At 53.1% G+C, this 16,357-nt stretch overlaps 6 protein-coding genes across 6 annotated transcripts; 1 reads left to right on the top strand and 5 right to left on the bottom strand.

Moving 5' to 3' along the window:
* Positions 1–1,037: 1,037 nt before the first annotated feature.
* Positions 1,038–2,237, bottom strand: bbp (putative zinc knuckle transcription factor/splicing factor MSL5/ZFM1). Its single transcript, XM_073697166.1, has 3 exons — positions 1,757–2,237; positions 1,481–1,694; positions 1,038–1,424 (listed from the first exon to the last, which is right to left on the bottom strand). The coding sequence occupies exons 1-3, from the start codon at positions 2,040–2,042 to the stop codon at positions 1,151–1,153; spliced, it is 774 nt and encodes a 257-aa protein (XP_073551765.1). The 5' UTR covers positions 2,043–2,237; the 3' UTR covers positions 1,038–1,150.
* Positions 1,994–3,262, bottom strand: BDV59DRAFT_169536 (glutathione S-transferase family protein). Its single transcript, XM_073688266.1, has 3 exons — positions 2,987–3,262; positions 2,876–2,929; positions 1,994–2,810 (listed from the first exon to the last, which is right to left on the bottom strand). Exons 1-3 carry the CDS (start codon positions 3,202–3,204, stop codon positions 2,192–2,194), a joined length of 891 nt encoding a protein of 296 aa, XP_073551764.1. The 5' UTR covers positions 3,205–3,262; the 3' UTR covers positions 1,994–2,191.
* Positions 3,263–3,305: 43 nt separating this feature from the next.
* Positions 3,306–5,635, bottom strand: BDV59DRAFT_82974 (ferric reductase family protein). The gene is made up of 4 exons (XM_073697165.1): positions 4,755–5,635; positions 4,642–4,703; positions 4,407–4,592; positions 3,306–4,352 (listed from the first exon to the last, which is right to left on the bottom strand). Exons 1-4 carry the CDS (start codon positions 5,422–5,424, stop codon positions 3,480–3,482), a joined length of 1,791 nt encoding a protein of 596 aa, XP_073551763.1. The 5' UTR covers positions 5,425–5,635; the 3' UTR covers positions 3,306–3,479.
* Positions 5,636–8,812: 3,177 nt separating this feature from the next.
* BDV59DRAFT_169524 (uncharacterized protein) lies at positions 8,813–12,070 on the bottom strand. The gene is made up of 2 exons (XM_073688265.1): positions 11,902–12,070; positions 8,813–11,841 (listed from the first exon to the last, which is right to left on the bottom strand). Exon 2 carries the CDS (start codon positions 11,817–11,819, stop codon positions 9,030–9,032), a length of 2,790 nt encoding a protein of 929 aa, XP_073551762.1. The 5' UTR covers positions 11,820–11,841; positions 11,902–12,070; the 3' UTR covers positions 8,813–9,029.
* A 583-nt stretch (positions 12,071–12,653) lies between these two features.
* BDV59DRAFT_198444 (phosphotransferase family protein) lies at positions 12,654–13,855 on the top strand (the record flags this gene model as incomplete). Its single annotated transcript, XM_073693158.1, has 3 exons — positions 12,654–12,752; positions 12,815–13,110; positions 13,159–13,855. 3 exons carry the CDS (start codon positions 12,654–12,656, stop codon positions 13,853–13,855), a joined length of 1,092 nt encoding a protein of 363 aa, XP_073551761.1.
* Positions 13,856–14,024: 169 nt separating this feature from the next.
* Positions 14,025–15,995, bottom strand: BDV59DRAFT_82928 (uncharacterized protein). The gene has a single exon (XM_073697164.1). It carries the CDS (start codon positions 15,839–15,841, stop codon positions 14,111–14,113), a length of 1,731 nt encoding a protein of 576 aa, XP_073551760.1. The 5' UTR covers positions 15,842–15,995; the 3' UTR covers positions 14,025–14,110.
* Between the last annotated feature and the right edge of the window lie 362 nt (positions 15,996–16,357).

Below are 16,357 nucleotides of genomic sequence, written 5' to 3'. Positions count from 1 at the left end.
CAGGGGCTCCATACCCTCCATATCCGTAATCTCCACCGCGGCTCTGGGCCCATGGGGGCGCACTGCCCTGGTCATGAGCCCCGTAGTCATCCCGGCGGTAGTCACGGTCTCTCTGTTGCCAGGGAGCGACGTCACTCGGAGGAGGTCCACGTTGCCAGGGTCTCGCGTCGCGGTCGTCGTAGTCCTGGCCCGGACCGGCTTCAATGCGACGGGGCACATGGCCGTCTTCGCCAGGAGCACCTCCCGAGAGTTCTTGCATGAGTTGCTAATACCACATCAGTACCGGTCGGTTGTGTATGGTGGTGATATGATGACTTACCTCCATCTCGCGATCGACAGCATCACCTCCACCGATAGCTCTCCGGCCACCACCACCATAGCTTCCGTTGTTGCGCCAATCGGTGCCTCTTTGGCGGTCGGGGCAATCACGAGCCATATGTCCGGCATTACCACAGACACGGCAAATGATATTGGCGGTGAAGTTACGCTGCTCGGGGCAGTCGTACTTGCGGTGTCCGATTTGGCCACCTTCAACATGATCAGTGTCTGTCGAGTAAATACACAGTGGATGGAACTTACAGTTCTGGCAAGCCTGGTTCTCGTCATCACGAAGGGTACCGTTAAGAGCGGCCAGCTCTCGGAGCTGGTTTCTCTTGAGCTCGTTCTGTCCTTCGGGAATAGAAGCGGCCTGCGTTTGATTAGCGAGTCGGAACAGAAGACACAATAATCAGCAAAACTTACCGTCTCAATAACGTTATGCACCAGCTTCTTCGCCTTGTTAACCTTCTCCTCGGTATCTGCCATGATCAAACAGTGAAGATCTTCTTCCTGGTTGCTGGAGTGAGCGGCGTCAGAGCGACCTTTTCCTTCCTTGACGGAACCCTTTCCACGGATAGCAATTTTGGCACCGGATTCGGTTTCCATCTTCTTCAGGGTGTTTCCACGAGGACCTATGAGTAAGCCAACTTTAAAAAGATAGCAGAAAGAGAGCTATGTGTTAGTTCAACCTGGTTTCTCAATAGTTTGGAGCAACGTTTCAAATGTGTGCAACATCAAGCAGCAAGGGTTAGCAAGAAGCGAGCCCAAAGGCGATCGACGGGGCGATGCCTCTTGGAGGCTCGACTCGAGCAGAGGAATAGATGTGGGTGTGTCATGAAATCGACGCGATACAGGGACAGTTAGGAGTTAGAGGGTTAGTTATCATACTGAAGTTAATCTCTGGATAGTCATTCACTGGAACATAGACCTTCTCCTGGGTCTTGGTGGGACGCCTGTAGTCAGAGGGCGGGTGGTAGTTAGGAATGGTCTTCATGGCCTTCTCAACGAGCTTGTGGCGCTCATCCTCGAGGCGCTTGCGGTAACGGTATTCCCTAGTGTTTACACGTCTGCCAAAGTTGTCGTACTGGGGGGGAGGCGACGGCGACCTGAAGACTGCTTAGCAGGGGAGCGACAAAGAGGGGGGAGAGGCGGAAGAACGAACCGATCACCATCCGCAGGCACGACATCGTTGATCCGGAGCTTCTGACTGATCTCTTCAATGCGCAGATGCAGAGTATAGGCTTCGAGCTGTTCGTTGGTGAAGTTGGCCATGATCATCGTGGGCAAGCCCATGAGACCGGCGGCCTTGTTCTCCTGCGCATCGCCCCAACGGTTGCGCTTCTTGCGCTTCTTAACGCCGTCCACCGGGGGTTCCGCTAGAAGAATAAGGTGTCAGGAAAGGTCGTACAGGAGATGTTTCAGGATGAAGAGAACATACCTCGAACAGGGCTTCTGCCACGTTTGTAGCCACCGTCCCCTGGGGGAGGGTAGCTGTCGCGATCGCCAGCGTCATCGCCTCCAAAGCGTCTGCGATTACCCAGAGGGATGTTGTTGGAACCGGTGATTCCTTGGTTGCGCCAGGCCATGTTGCCGACACGATTAGTAGACACTGTTCGTGATGGTTGATGGTGATGGTGAGGGAGGCAGAATGCGATGAAGATTAGTTTATCTCCGAGGTGGCAAGCTCTGTGGTCACGTGGTCCGTGGATGACTAAGGCTGTCATCACATTGCATACAAAAGGTTACTACAAGATCTATCCACCACGAAGACCAGGACAATCTAGTAAGGGAACGGCCAATTAGCTTGTGAATATTTCACTAATTACAACTACCTCACAAAATCTCAATAACAAGACCTATACCCTGCCCCCAACTAGTGCTTGGCATCCGCCTTCATACCCTGCTGGATCCAAGCGCGCGACTCGGCGGCCTTCTCCTCCATGGCCTTCTTATCCTTGAGCAATTCCTTTATGGTGTGCGGGGAGGGCACATGGCGACCCTTCTCGACGCCCTCACGGGCAGCCATGCGGTCCTCCCAGGCCTTCAGGTGGGGGAACTCGTCGATGTCGACGCCGGACCAGCCGGCGCAGGCGATCCAGCCCCAGTGGGAGATGTCAGCGATGGAGACGTGGTCGCCGACGAGGTATCCGGAGGTAGAGGCGGCGAGGTGCTTGTCGAGCACGCCGTAGAGCCGACGGGTCTCGTTGACGTAGCGCGTCATGCCATACTCGATGCGCTCGGGCGCGTACCGCACAAAGTGGTTCGCCTGTCCCTGCATCGGGCCGACGCCGGCGTTCTGGAAGTACAACCAGCTGATCATCTCGTAGTACTCGCGTGTGCCGCGTGGGTAGGAGATCTTGTAGTCCTTGTCGTATTGCTCTGCTAGGTATGTGAGGATGCTGCCGGACTCGAAGAGCCGGATCTTCTGTCCGTCCGTGAAGGTGTCTGTCAGGGCTGGGATGCGGCCATTCGGGTTGATCTCGAGGAACCAGCTGCGGTGCGAGGTCAGTCGCCGGCTGTGTTGGGTTGGAGGTTCGGGGAGGGGAGGGGACCGTACGGTTCCTTCTGGGTGTTTTTGCTGATGTCGATCTTCTCGACTTTGTAAGGCAGTCTAGCAGGGGAGGTGTGTCAGCCGCGATGGTCATTATGGAAGAGGTTGTAGACATACCCCAGCTCCTCCAGAGCTATGGAGATCTTGATCCCGTTGGGGGTCTGGGACGTATACAGGGTGATATCGGGGCGGCTCATGGTGCAGGAACGGACGTGCCGGAAGGGATGAAATGAAGCAGACGGGAATCGATGACCGGAATTGGGTCGAGTCTTCGGGAAGAGGCCGGTATAAGAAGCTTTGGTAGAGGTGAGACCAGCCCGCAGAACCCCGCTCATGATGATGATTAATGCTATGATGTTATCCAGCTTACCAATACCATTGGGAGAGTTCTACCTACTTCGGCATCTGTCTTTACTAGCGAGATTACAAATAAATGCTCCATAATCTAATAATAAATGAAACTAGGTTTTAAACCCGGTGGACAATATGGAAATCACATGGATTTTATCTACATGTCACCTACATGTCACGTACATACTCAAAGCACAGCCCAACTCCGTATTCACAAACCAAACCCATTCCCAAGCCAAATCAGAACCTCCCAAGCTGTTTACCACGTAAAGCTCTCTTCAACGAAATCCACATGGGTCTGGTGTTGTCTCTTGCGGCAGACGCGACGCACATCGTCGCTCAGACTGCCGTTTCCGCAGACGAGAACGCCCATGGCCCCAACTTGATTCTCAACCTCCATGCCGACCAACGTGTCGATGTTGGGGCGTCCCGGGAACATCTGCACGGTAGCACTGGGGCTCTGAATCTCCTTTGTATTGCGGGGACGGGTGATGAATAGCATGATGCGCAGCACGTCCCGACGACCTTCCATGGCGAGAATGCTGGTCATCCATGGCCGAATCCATTCAAGGTGCTCAGGGGACTGGATGATCCATACGAGAGTGACCCGACGGGCGGCTACTGTGCCGTCGGCATAGCCCTGGACGAGGTGTCGTACGAAGGGAACTTGATGGGTGATGCCAACACCGCCGGCAATCAGGAGGACGCTGCCGTAGGAATCCATCGAATGGATGCTACCGTACGGGCCCTCTGCAAACGCTCGAAGGGATATCCGTGAATCGGCGGAGGCCTGCGCACGCTGGAACAGCTTGTCCGTGAAACCCGTCCGCCGACGTACCAGCAATGAGAGAGTCGTCTTTTGCGTACCAAAAACATCTTGGCGGGTGGTCGGGAGACCCTTCTCATCCGTGACGATCTCCGCGGCTTCGCTCCAGCCGACGGAGAACGGATGGGACGACCACCACCCGACGGCCGGGACATAAAGATAGATGTGTTGACCAGGCTGGAAGGTCCAGGGACGAGCCATGTTCAGGGTAATCCGCATGGCGTCGCCGGGCAGAGCCTCCACCAGGGCGGTGGTCAAGCTCCGACCGCAATTGCGGTACAGGATGATGACAATGCGAGTCGCGCGCTGTAGGGGGTTAGCGAGGCGAAAGGAATTGAGATATTGGGAGGATGGGGTTACCTCAAGCGCCCAAAGGATAATGGCTGCGAGCAAATAGCCATGCGCCGAACGGCCCTCGAGATGTATCCAGAGGCCGCCGAAGGCGAGCACGACCATGGCAATGTGGAGATGGAGAAAGGTTTCGTAGAATGCATGGCGAATGGGGGAGGGCGAGTGAACCATCAGTCCGACGAAGCCGCAGCCAGCCTACATACAGTCAGTGAAATGCGACCATTTCGGTAAGAGCACCACATACGATCAGACCGGTGAGGAGGAAGCTGCTTTCGCCGAAAACCATTCCAATCATACTCCACCCCACTAGAGAATGGTTAGTCGATTGCGAAGGATATGGAAAGGAGTTGGACATACTTTCTTGGGCCTCGGGAATGCACCAGGCAAAGATATGGGCAATGGATTCGAGAACCACGATGCGGGCAAGCCAGCGATGGATGAGATTGAAGGTGTCGAAGGGGACTTGCAACAGCTTGATCAGGGGGTTGTTCCGTCCCGCCAGCAGGACGAGGGGAATGAGGTTGACGGTGGCCATGGTGCCGGTACGGTTACGAATGATACCGGAAACCGTCTCTTCACCCTTCGCATAGGGCACGGTCACGACGCAGACGACGACATTCATGACGATGATTCCAACCAAAATGAAGGTGTGGAAGCGGCTGGGAAGGGTGCCGAAGTTGACGGCCTGAGAAAGTTGGAACTCCTGGTTGTGGCGGTTGCGGAACAAGGGCGCGTAGATGATGTGGTTTTTGATGGCCGCAAAGGTGTTATCTGACGACACGAAGTAACGTTGACGGTCATTGCTGAAGCTGGCGAGACGACGAAGATGGCTGGACATGCGAAAGAAGATCTTCCAGAGGAAGATGAACGCCGCCATGAGGCCGAGGACGGTGAGAGTGATGCGCCCGAGCTCATCGTTGAGCATCTCATGGAATATTTCGGCAGGGCTGCTCTTGCCGCCATGGCGTTTGTCGAGATTGGAGGCGGCAGAGAGTCCAACCAGGGACAGGAGCAGAAGTGAGTGCATGATGACGGTCAATGAAGGGAAGAATAGGGGGCGGACGAAGATGCGAGACCAGCTCTGCTCAGATATCCGACCGTCGCGGGATTGTGCTGGTCAACGAATGACCAGGAAATGCGGAATCAGAATAGCGTGACAGTTCAAGAGGGAGAGACTGAAAACTTTGGTATTGGATCCAGGACTAGACGGGAGAGGGTTGGACAATTGAGGGAACAATGGCTTTGTTCCAAGTTCTTCTCCTGATTGTCGTTATCGTCCTGTTGAGGTGGGCTTGGAGGGGAGTCAAAGGATCTGGAGCCGGACGACGCCAGAGAGGGAGAAGGACGTCTTGACGAGAGACCGAAAGACAGAGGTGGGAGAGAGGAATGGATGAGGTTGGCGGGCAACGAAAGGAATGTACTGCGTAGGTCGTGAGCCAGTCACTGCCGATGCTCCCGATGATCGTCGAGCTCCAGGTCTACTGGAGAAAAGCGGGAGAGAGAGAGAACGAAGATAAAAAGAGAGACGGAACGAGTGGAGGTGACGACGGGGGAGGAGGAGGAGGTGAAGAGGAGGAGAAGGGAAGAGAGTGGGATGTGGGAAGAAGAGAGAGAGGGAGAGAGAGGCAGGAGTTCGGGTGGCGATGGAGCGGCAGGAGCTCACGGGCGGCGGCTGAAACGACGGGTTCCCCTTGGCGATTCGCCCTTACAGATCTCGCTCCATCGACTTCGTATCCCGCTTACCCAATTCTTCTTCTGTACGGTGGGATGATCAGGACGGATCTACACGGCCTCCAGCAACGAGAAGCTTGACTTTCCTCTCGCTCAGTGGGATGATCTTCACTGAGGTTGACCGACGTGCGAAGAGAAAGCTTGAGCCATCCAGACTTCCACCGAGATTTTCGCCTGTACAGTACGCCGTACGCAGTACAATCTCACACTAGTCCCTCTCACATAGATTAACGGACTCGATCCGTCCATTCAGCTTTTCGACATATCCTCCGTCCGACACGGAGATTTTGTCTCGGCGGCAACCGTAACAGACTGGATCCATTCATGCCCGGAGAATATATCCCAGTCCCTGCTGAGACAAGCATTTCGTGACCACTGCAGATCCTGCGGTCCGTCAGACGACGAAATTCTGTTTCTTCCAGGAGACTGACAATAACCTCATCTTCCACGTCTGGTTCCGCCACGATCCCACGGTTCAGCTGCGGGGACGTCCCTGTTCCTGTCGCCAACTCTCGGTCGGGTAAACCTGATCCACGGTTCGTTTGCGAGTATCCTGACACATAGTTTCTCCACCGTTTCATTTTTGCACCATAGTGGGATGTGTGGGAGGCGTACGGGAGGATGGAGCCCAGCCCGACTAGACAAGTCTACTTTGGCCATAGCCCTCTCCCAACTACTAGGTATAAACAACTCGTGTCAGTGTAGGAGCGTTATCCTTAGCCAGAAGCCAAAAGAATGCATTATCAGAGACATCAAGACTAACGAGACTATCCATGGTCGTCGGGGCTCGGCAACTTACGATCATCGTAACATTGCTAATCTACGGAATTCTCCATTTCGCTATTTCCACCGCAAGCCTTAGCGTGAATAGGCTAGATAAGATTAGATGGATTATGTGACAGATTGCTACGCAGTAGTTGCTGTCTTTCAATCTTTTAGTCCAGTTCGTGCGCGGCCTGCATTATCAGATTATTTCTAGCGTCCCACCCTAGCTAGATACTCCATTAGCAACAAATCCGTTAACCTCAAGCCAATTCCCTATTAGGAGACTCATGTCGCGGTGTATGTAGTATCTCGTCCCATTATACTGATAGGCTGTATCCTCCTACTCGCATCTCCATGTGTGCCGAAACAATTGGACCGGTATTAGGTACCAATCCTCTCATCCTCATGATCCCATACTTGAACCCACTATGACACCCCACGGCCCTGCAGACGTCCTCTTCCACATCCTCACCCACATTGACGATCGACACAATTGCCTACCCTTCGCTTCCGCAGATCGTGGCATGACCCATTCCAGCCCGTGGTATTCTCCTCCATCAGTCGAAGGACATGCCTCCCCGGCGAGCTCGCGTACGCCGGCCACCGCAACTCGCGGCTCGGCAATACCATCCACTGTGCATCCTCCATTTCCCAGAGTGCTTGATCTACTTAGATTATCTATCGCTCCCCTGTATTCTGGGGATGCTTTTAACTTGGACTATGGTTAATATTCCCATTACTAAATCTTTATTTCAGATAATACTCTCATGTGATCCTCCTTCCGAGTCCCCACCCGTCATATGTAGCTCTGTTCCGCAAGAGCAAGCTTACGAGAAAGCTTTGCCTAAGTCTATTTCTCATGGTTTGCCTTCATATCCAATCATGTAAGAAGGATCCAAGAGCGATGCAGCCACAATCATTAGCGAGCTGGTCACTCTTCTGAAAGCGAGTACAAGATTCAGTACAAACAAGGTTTCTTAATCCGAATTTCTTGGGAAACACATACCCCAAGCTCGCAGCAGGTGAGGTTCTTCTTACATTCCTGATTGACCAGTAAGTCTGCGGCCGCGGGGGACGTGGCTACAACTTTGTAAGCTTTGCATGCAAACTAATATTGACGGATCTCACATACGCAAGTCTTTGCACCCATCAAAAGCTAAACACGCCAGCTCAAGAATCCCAAGTCCTGAGTAATCTCTAACTAGCATCGCAAGGGTCTTTTGTCTAGGATAACAGTACTCGAAGCGCTCACGGCAAGTAGTTATTGCCCCCCCCCCCCCCTCCTCCCTAGTTTAATTATATGCTACGGGACAAGATCTTACACGTTGTGATTAGATCTAGCAGACTCTTGAAATGGCGTCCATCCGGTCTTTACATATATTTTCCTTTGTTTCGCTCCTGGGTCTGGACTTGGGGTGATTCCATATTCCGGTATAGATACCCCGACAGAAATATAGGTATATTTCTATGACGTTAGGTGCGTATAGGAACAGATAGGATGTCGACTCATGAAGTTCAACTCCAGAATAGCGGCCCTGGAAATGCCGCTGAAAGTGTATGAATACTCAGGTCTTCCTACACAGTACGTATAGGAATATCGCACATACTGTATATTACTTCTTTACATGTACCCCTAGGTTTTATCAAATCCATGTCCCTTGCATGGCCATATTTACTGAGGTATCATACTTTACTGAGTCACTGAACCAATATCCGCTGTTCACAAGGGCTTGAGTATCGGAGACCGCGGCAGACAAGATACCACCAGTGCCGTTATCATCCATCATCAATGCTATTGTCCGCCAATTCGTCCAAAATCAGCCGGAGAAACTACCTAGGTATTTCTATCTTTACTATTTTGCTCACCAAAGTGCCTGAAATCTCATTGTATTGAAATAAATAGAACATAAGGTAGTGGTCTAGTTTTACACTGTACGTGCTTCAATCCAACTTTGCTGGGTTTCATGTAGATGATTGACTACTGACACATGCCTGTACTAACACTGACAGGGACACCCTACATATTTAATGTCATGTATTCTAACAAAACACTACTCCATCGCGACCATAATGCAAATACGCCAGCAATCCCGGGTATCATCCACCCCAAACTCCAACAGAAGGGCCAAGGATCAATCAAAGAAAACTAAGTTCATCGTCACTCTCCTCCTGCGAACAGGGAATTACCGTCGAAAGTCGCGTAGACCGCTGGCAAACAATCCCCGAAGAGGCTGTTTGACGGCGTCGCGGTTTCATGATCAGTGCTGTCCTCAGCCTCGTCGACCGCCTGCGCTCGCTAATAGGATCGACAAAGTCCTCGAGGCTTTCTGTATCGGACGGGGAATCACTCCTATGGTTGTTGATAATCACCACCTCGACTTTGGGGGTAACTTCCTCGGAATCAGCGTCTGACGCAGTCTCAATGTCGGTCGATCCTCCGTCCAGGGCCTCACGTGACCCCACGATCGGCGCATTCTCTGATTCGGATGAGCGAGTTTTTGAAGGCGGCCGATCAGAGCGCAAGCGGGTGCTGTGACCTTGTCCCACGTATCCCACGGCCGATGGGTCCATCCGAAATCGTTTACATGATCTTGTGACATAACTACCGCCAGTGTACGTCCGTTTCGGGGAGAGAGATGGCGCCGATGATGTGACGCTGGTGACGGCGTCCTCCTGGCTCGAACTTGCGGTATGGCTACTTGTGGAGCATGCGATGGTTGAAGGGATCCGTGGCCTCGCGGGGGCGTATTTCGAAGTGAACCCCACAGAGGCGGACTTGAGTTTGGGCATCGGCGTCCGGGCCACCCACTCGCCAATGCTCTCCTCCCACCGATATAACCCTGCAGCATCATTAGGGCACGTCACATGGGACGAGGGAGATTGGCTGCCCCTCTGGCTGCACCGAGTAGAGACGACCATCTCCTGGATTTCAATGGCCCACGCATGGTCGTCTGTGTCCAGGGTCGTCTCAGCCAACGCCATGGCCGTTTCAGCGGCGACCTTTCCGAGGAAGACGGCTATACCATGTTGGCCGGTCAGTTGGGCAAGCTCTGACACTTTCTGGCGGACCTCGCGAGGGGTCCGGGAATCACGGTCCTTGTCTGAGTGTCCGCAACAGCGAAACACTTGCCGCACAAGCTCAGCCAGTCCCTTCAGCATTTCATGCTGATCAGCGAGCGACAGTAGGAAGGACTGGACATCACGTCGGGGAACGGCGTGGAAGTGGTCAATGACATTGAGTGGCGATGGCGTCGCTCCACCCCGTAGCATCAGGTCACCCAGCAACACGTAGCCACGGCGCAGCGACTGAAACAGTGGTAATATGCTATCGCGAGGGAGTTGCGTCGCAACAGCCCGTTGCACAGTGAGGCTTAGGTACCCGACGGTATTTCGCACTTTTAGGCCAGTCGTCCGCACTTCGTCCGTCGGAGCCTGGGACCGCACAATCGACATTCCACAGAGCGCAGCGACGAGGCTGGATGTGAGGTTGCTCAACGCATCCTGGACGGGAACCGGACATGGCGACTGATCCTTCGCCAGCGTTGCTGCGTTGCTGGAACCACGCGTGCCTCGTGGACGCTCCGGGCGGATACTCAAATCCTCCACTCGAGAGAAAGACATCTGCTTGGAGAGATGGACGCCGCCGGCGGAGAGCACAACAGCCTCAACAAGCCGAGTAGCAGCGGCGGCATTTCCGTCGTCAACAGACACAGACTTAATAGCCCCATCCACGCATTTCTTCCATAACGAGGTGACCATCCACTCCGGCGGGACAGCCCCCCGCATTAGGAGCTTCGTCAACTCATTGTACACAAATGGACGTCGCTCTGCAGCGCGAGCGTAGTACCTCCCAAGAAGATAAATGGCATCGTCATGATGAACCGAAGGCTTGGGCGGCTCAAACGTCATTGGATAGTCGTATGTCTGAACGGTGGCGAGATACCGCGACATGAAGCCCTCGAACGCATCGAACTCGTCGTGGTTCATACACTCCGCCATCAGTCGACAGGACGCCGACGGCGTGAGCCACCCTTGATGCATCATCTCCGACACAAGATGGATACCCTGTGCGCGCACCGCTTCGCGCAAGGGGCCCCAACCATTGCCTGTCGGTGCGTAATGGGTCTCCAGTTCCGTAAAATAGGCATCACACATATCCACATCACAGTCGTCGTCTCTCAGCTCGTCCTGTAACCGCTGTTCCTCGGCTATAAACTCCGGCAAACGCCGCACTATCATCGACATCAACGAGCGCGCGCCATGCTCCGTCCGTCCATCCGTCAGGAAAACCCGGGTCTTGCTCAGGAACTTTAGCAGGATGCGATCCAACAAATGTGCAATATCCACAAGCCCCGTATCGCCAGACAGATCGAGCACCTCTTTCCACGACCCCTGGTAGGCGGGGAAGCTGGTGTTATTTGTCCGACTAGTCCTCCGCTGCTCGCCGGACGCACCCGCATTGATAGGAACCAACGGACTGCGAAACAATCTCTTCCTGAGCGACGAGCATTCCGGGATCCCCTGCGCTTTCCCCGTGATCAAAGGCGTCGCAATCTCAATGGCACCAGGCAGCGTTTTCTGGCGCTCCGGGCTGTGAATTGACAGTCGGCTCCGTCTTCGCACACCGTTTTTCTGACCGCCACTCGCATAGCTGTGTCGTATGCGCCGTTTGTCCGTCTTCCCGGGTACCCAAGCCGGGTCACCGGGCTCTTCGTCGGAGTAGGAATACCCTTCATCGGCGTCGTCGGTCGTAGTTCTCGCTGATGGTGCGGTTTGCCCGGACCGGCGCGCATCCGCTTGTTCTCTCAGTTTCGAATGCGCAATGCTGGCCAGGATCTCGTGGTGTTTCTCGAGGCGGTGGTAGATGGAGGTCAAGGGGCGCAACATGCGATTTGCCCATTTTGCCGTTGGACGGACGTCTCCCATGTTTCCCCAGTTCGGTTATAGCCTGAAAACATAGCAACACAATTAGTTATCCTTCGCGAGGGCAAGATAGTGTGGTTGGTACCGGAATGCCTCTGTTGCAGGGTCATTGATAAGCCATGTCGTTGACGGGGCGAATGCTCTGAATAACCAAAATGCAATGGTCAGGTGGCCCTAATAAAACCAATAGACCAAAATAAAACTGCTACGCTTTACAATGCAAGCCAAATCATGAAAGCCGTGAGTGAGTGTGGTGGTTGTTGATCGGCCTCGATGGCGGATGTAAACAGCGGAATCGCCCAAAGCGGTAAGGCCTCGCACCATCGTTATTCCGCGCATGCTTACTAAGAATACAGAAGTAACTATAGTTAACTACAGAGTACAACACCCAAACCAGATTAAGTCTTGTTCATGTATATAGGTCTTGGTGGTGGAGAGCTGCCAGGTATCCTGTATGGTCGCTTAATATGGTTGCCATCTATGTGTATACCTGCCGGTCCTGAGATCGGTTAGCTCTCTAAATGTACCTTGTCGAGATAGCTGGGGAACCTAGAGACGAACTCTACCAAGGGGACCGTGTATGGTGATAATTAGATATGCTCCCAATAAATCTGCAATAATCTCAACTCTAGGATGTCTACATTATCATTTGTCTGGGTGCTCTAAGTTGGATTTCCCCGCCGATCCGAGGTATCCCCAAGACAGCCGAGGGGACGGACGGATGAATTTGTGGGGTTGAAAGTAGATTCCAGCTCGACAATATATTTAGTTCCGTACATACTGCTGAAACGATTAGATAGTACACATAAGTATATGCCTGGCTCAGCACCAGCAATCATGGCAGGCGCCGTCAGACAACCCATTGACGTGGTTGCGCTGGAGAACTATCTCGAGCAGCAGGGCCTCGGAATCCGTCGGCCGTTCAACGTCAATCAGGTACTGTGAGTCGCCCCCAGCTCTCTGGACATCTCTAAATAAAACCCTTTCAACTGTCGTAGTTTGGATTTGGCCAGTCCAACCCGACCTACTTAATCACCGATGCAAACTCCAACCGATATGTGTTGCGGAAGAAGCCCCCCGGCCAGATCCTGTCCCAAACGGCGCATCAGGTCGAGCGTGAATATCGCGTTCTTCGAGCCCTCGAAAATACCAATATTCCCGTGCCAAAAGTCTACGTTCTCTGCGAAGATCCAGCAGTGATAGGCACTGCCTTCTATGTAATGGAGTTTTTGGACGGGCGGTTCATCACCGACCCATACATGCCAGGGGTGACAGCCGAGCACCGACAAGAGATGTACGGGTATTCCATACACGATCATGAATAAAGCTAAGCCTGTACCAGGTGGCGAGATGCTGTTCGCACTCTTGTCAAGCTGCACAAGATTGACTACAACGCCGTCGGCTTGGGAGGCGTCAGCAAACACGACGGCTTTTACGATCGCCAAATCCGCACATTTCTGCGAATCGCGCAAAGCCAGGCCCAAGCCGTCAATATTCAGACCAAAGCCCCTCTCGGTGAGCTTCCCCATCTGCAGGAGGTCGCCGACTTCTTCAAGACGCGTCAGCCGCGGGATCGGTCGACCATCGTCCACGGCGACTTCAAGATCGATAATATTGTCTTCCACAAGACGGAGCCCCGGGTAATAGGAGTCCTTGACTGGGAGATGGCAACGATCGGCCATCCACTGTCTGACACGATCCACTTACTGTCACCCCTGTTTGAGGGCGGCGGGTCGGGGACGCCCATTCCAAGTGGCCGTCCGGATAGCGATATTCCCGGCCTACCAAGCTTGCAAGACGCCATGATATGGTACCGAGAATCTGGTTATGATGCCAGAGCGGATCTCGAATGGGGCATTGCATTTGCTCATTTCCGGGGCAGCGTGATCGCTCAGGGAATCGCGGCAAGGTACGTGACAGGACAGTCAAAAAGCCCTGGCGCAAAGGAATGGGCCGATGGTCTTGATGCTAGAGCGCAGATGATGTGGGAGACTGTCAAGAAGCTCCGCGAGTCTTACGGGCGCCATAGGAAGCTATGATAACGGTCTAGTCGTAAGTCGATCATAGTCTAATAGCCTGTGCTGATTCATGCACCATATTTCGTTCTAAGTGTTGGTCTACTTGATGTCTAATTGTAACTCTCTACGACTGGATTTCTTTTCGTAAACCAGACCCTTTCGTATGCCACTCATTTGACATTGAACCTTCTCTGTCTTCTAGTGCTCTTTACGCTGGTTAATAGCGCAGTCGAGACTGTTGTATCATGACGAGTTTGTGTTGCGTTTATATAAACATCAGTAAGGTTTCTGAGTGATGTGAACACCCTCCAGCACCTCCTGGATCTGTCCCTCATAGTCCGCCACTGTTTGCTTGCGCTGAATGCTCCCTTTGGCTGTTCTAACCATAGGGCGCCCAGAGTCTGTAAAGACAACTCGATCACGGCTGATTCGAACATAGACGGGGGCAGATCGGTTCACCTCCTCGATAGTAGGCCATATTCCATCCAACACCTCTCCCAGTTTTCTCCTACTTTCACCTTCACGCCCAGTCTCTCGAAGCTTATCAATCTGTAGCTGAGTATCTGCTGACAGTTCGAATAGTGCTACTATCTCTGTGCGGCCGGTGCCTATCAACAATGCCTCCTGTATATCTCCTCGGCTTTCAGTCACAATGCGACGTTCTGCAGCGACAGGATGCCATTTAAAGCCCGTCTGGAAGACCTGTAGGTCGTCACTGCGACCATGATAAGTCCAACAAGTGTAGTCACCCAGCCTTGAGTGCTGGCGAAACAGGTCCTTTGTATCGAATTGACTGTCCTGCGTAAAAATGCAGAAAGCCGGCGGTACCTCCTCATCACAAGAGGGCTTCTCGAAGACCGCGCCAAACAGACCATCGGTCTGCTCTTGGAAGTGAAGGTTCGCTCGGGGATGAAAACACATATACCGCCAAGTGTTGGCGTCCCAATGGCCAGCCGTGCGGATTGACGGCCACATCCCCGTCTCGGTTGAACCACACGTCGTGCATAACTGAAGCTGCTTGGCGATTGCTTCACCCGACTTTTCCAAAACAGGACCACCCGCCCAAAAGAGAGTGTCGACCCCACTCCCGCTGATGCTATCGATGAGCTGCGGGTCGGCACCCAGCTCATCGATATGCGCAGGTAAGAGCCAGAGAGTGTCGAGCGGCACGTTCTTTGCCATGTATGCGGCTGTTTGCGCGCTTGGCGGCATTCCAGCTGGCGGCCACACGCAAGTGCTTCCGCAGTATATCGTGAAAAGGAGACTAGCGAACAAATGTCCAGCATGAAATGGCGGCATTAAACTCAAGATGCGGACCCCCTGGACGGTCGAGTCGAGAGATTCAAACCCCGACGGTGGCTGAAGGTGTCGCTGTCGGGCGAAAGCCACGGCCCATTCGAGAGTCCAGACAATCGTTTTGGGGAGGCCGGATGTGCCTGAGGTATGGATCACGACCAGGGGATCTGTTTTGCCCTGTTCGTAGGTCTTGCTGTAGGGGAAGTGACTATATTGCGTACTAAAGAGGCTGGGGAGATCTGGGATCGTCCAGACGCCCAAGTTGTCCACTTCGGCAGCAAGGGCAGCTGCCTGTGACGTAGGGTGTGCTGGAGAAATTAGAAGTTTGTTGCAGTTTGTTTCCTTCATCAACCTCGCCTGTCCAACTGTTCCGTACCGGGGCGATACTAATAGTAGTTTATAGCCGGCTTTGACGGCCCCTAGCAGCACGATGTTGTGACCCATGTCGTTGGGACCGATATACGACAGTGTCTCGAAATCGGGATCTCGACTCGCGCCCAGTGTTTCGGTGATCCACCAGGCCATGCCATTTATCACGTTGGCGAGCATCCTATAAGTGACCTTTCTCGTGCCTGAACCACATCCTGTCGGAGAGACCGGCACTTCGCCGTAGAGTCTTTCGGGGGATACGGCGGAGATCTCATCAATGATGGATGGGATGAGCTTGGACAGGTCATTTGTTTTGTCGCACCCCTCTTGTAGAGAATTCATGATGCAGGTATATTCTTGTTCCAGCGTTGTTTTCCTGTATAAAGACGGAGTTGTTACCGAAAACTGCACGTAGGTAAATGTTAGATACCTACTGCTGCATTAGAAGGTATCAGTTGAAGCCGACAATTACGGCTATGACTGACGTGAATATAGGTGTCCGTAACTAACGCCTTCAGGGGCTAGGTATTTATGCGCCGTATACTCGGAGACTGACGGGGACGGGTGGCCTAGCCTAAGCTGGCTTTGTACTAGGATCGACAAGATAAGGCAACATTGGCCTATGCGATAATAGTTAGTGACCTATAGACCATGACAGTCGTATTAGTAACCTGTACAAGTCCCGTGTCAGTTTAGATATTGTCTCTCGTAGCGGGGCGGCAGGCATTTGCTACAGTCCGATATCCTATCATGGATTTCTATCGTGTTGGCACTGCGAAGCGGTACTAGGCTTCCCATCTTACATCAGAACAAAGGTAAATGTTCCCTGGTAAAGCGAACAGTCGATCTTCATCGCTT

Source organism: Aspergillus ambiguus (genome assembly GCF_047715705.1).
Source record: "Aspergillus ambiguus strain CBS 117.58 unplaced genomic scaffold BDV59scaffold_3, whole genome shotgun sequence".
Taxonomy (NCBI): Eukaryota; Fungi; Ascomycota; class Eurotiomycetes; order Eurotiales; family Aspergillaceae; genus Aspergillus; species Aspergillus ambiguus.
This window is presented reverse-complemented; position numbering and strand designations above follow the sequence as displayed.

What these genes read in the sequence shown, in the direction of transcription:
- BDV59DRAFT_82928 (XM_073697164.1), bottom strand. Translation starts at nt 15,841, where the DNA reads ATGAATTCTCTACAAGAGGGGTGCGACAAAACAAATGACCTGTCCAAG.
- BDV59DRAFT_169536 (XM_073688266.1), bottom strand. Translation starts at nt 3,204, where the DNA reads ATGAGCGGGGTTCTGCGGGCTGGTCTCACCTCTACCAAAGCTTCTTAT. An exon ending in ATAGCTCTGGAGGAGCTGGG is followed by an intron (nt 2,930 to 2,986) that starts GTATGTCTACAA and finishes CTCCCCTGCTAG; the next exon opens with ACTGCCTTACAAAGTCGAGA. An exon ending in AAAAACACCCAGAAGGAACC is followed by an intron (nt 2,811 to 2,875) that starts GTACGGTCCCCT and finishes CTCGCACCGCAG; the next exon opens with CTGGTTCCTCGAGATCAACC.
- BDV59DRAFT_82974 (XM_073697165.1), bottom strand. Translation starts at nt 5,424, where the DNA reads ATGCACTCACTTCTGCTCCTGTCCCTGGTTGGACTCTCTGCCGCCTCC. An exon ending in CATTCCCGAGGCCCAAGAAA is followed by an intron (nt 4,704 to 4,754) that starts GTATGTCCAACT and finishes ACCATTCTCTAG; the next exon opens with TGGGGTGGAGTATGATTGGA. An exon ending in TCCTCCTCACCGGTCTGATC is followed by an intron (nt 4,593 to 4,641) that starts GTATGTGGTGCT and finishes GACTGTATGTAG; the next exon opens with GCTGGCTGCGGCTTCGTCGG.
- BDV59DRAFT_169524 (XM_073688265.1), bottom strand. Translation starts at nt 11,819, where the DNA reads ATGGGAGACGTCCGTCCAACGGCAAAATGGGCAAATCGCATGTTGCGC.
- bbp (XM_073697166.1), bottom strand. Translation starts at nt 2,042, where the DNA reads ATGACAGCCTTAGTCATCCACGGACCACGTGACCACAGAGCTTGCCAC. An exon ending in TGGCAGAAGCCCTGTTCGAG is followed by an intron (nt 1,695 to 1,756) that starts GTATGTTCTCTT and finishes TTATTCTTCTAG; the next exon opens with CGGAACCCCCGGTGGACGGC. An exon ending in GTGCCTGCGGATGGTGATCG is followed by an intron (nt 1,425 to 1,480) that starts GTTCGTTCTTCC and finishes AGCAGTCTTCAG; the next exon opens with GTCGCCGTCGCCTCCCCCCC.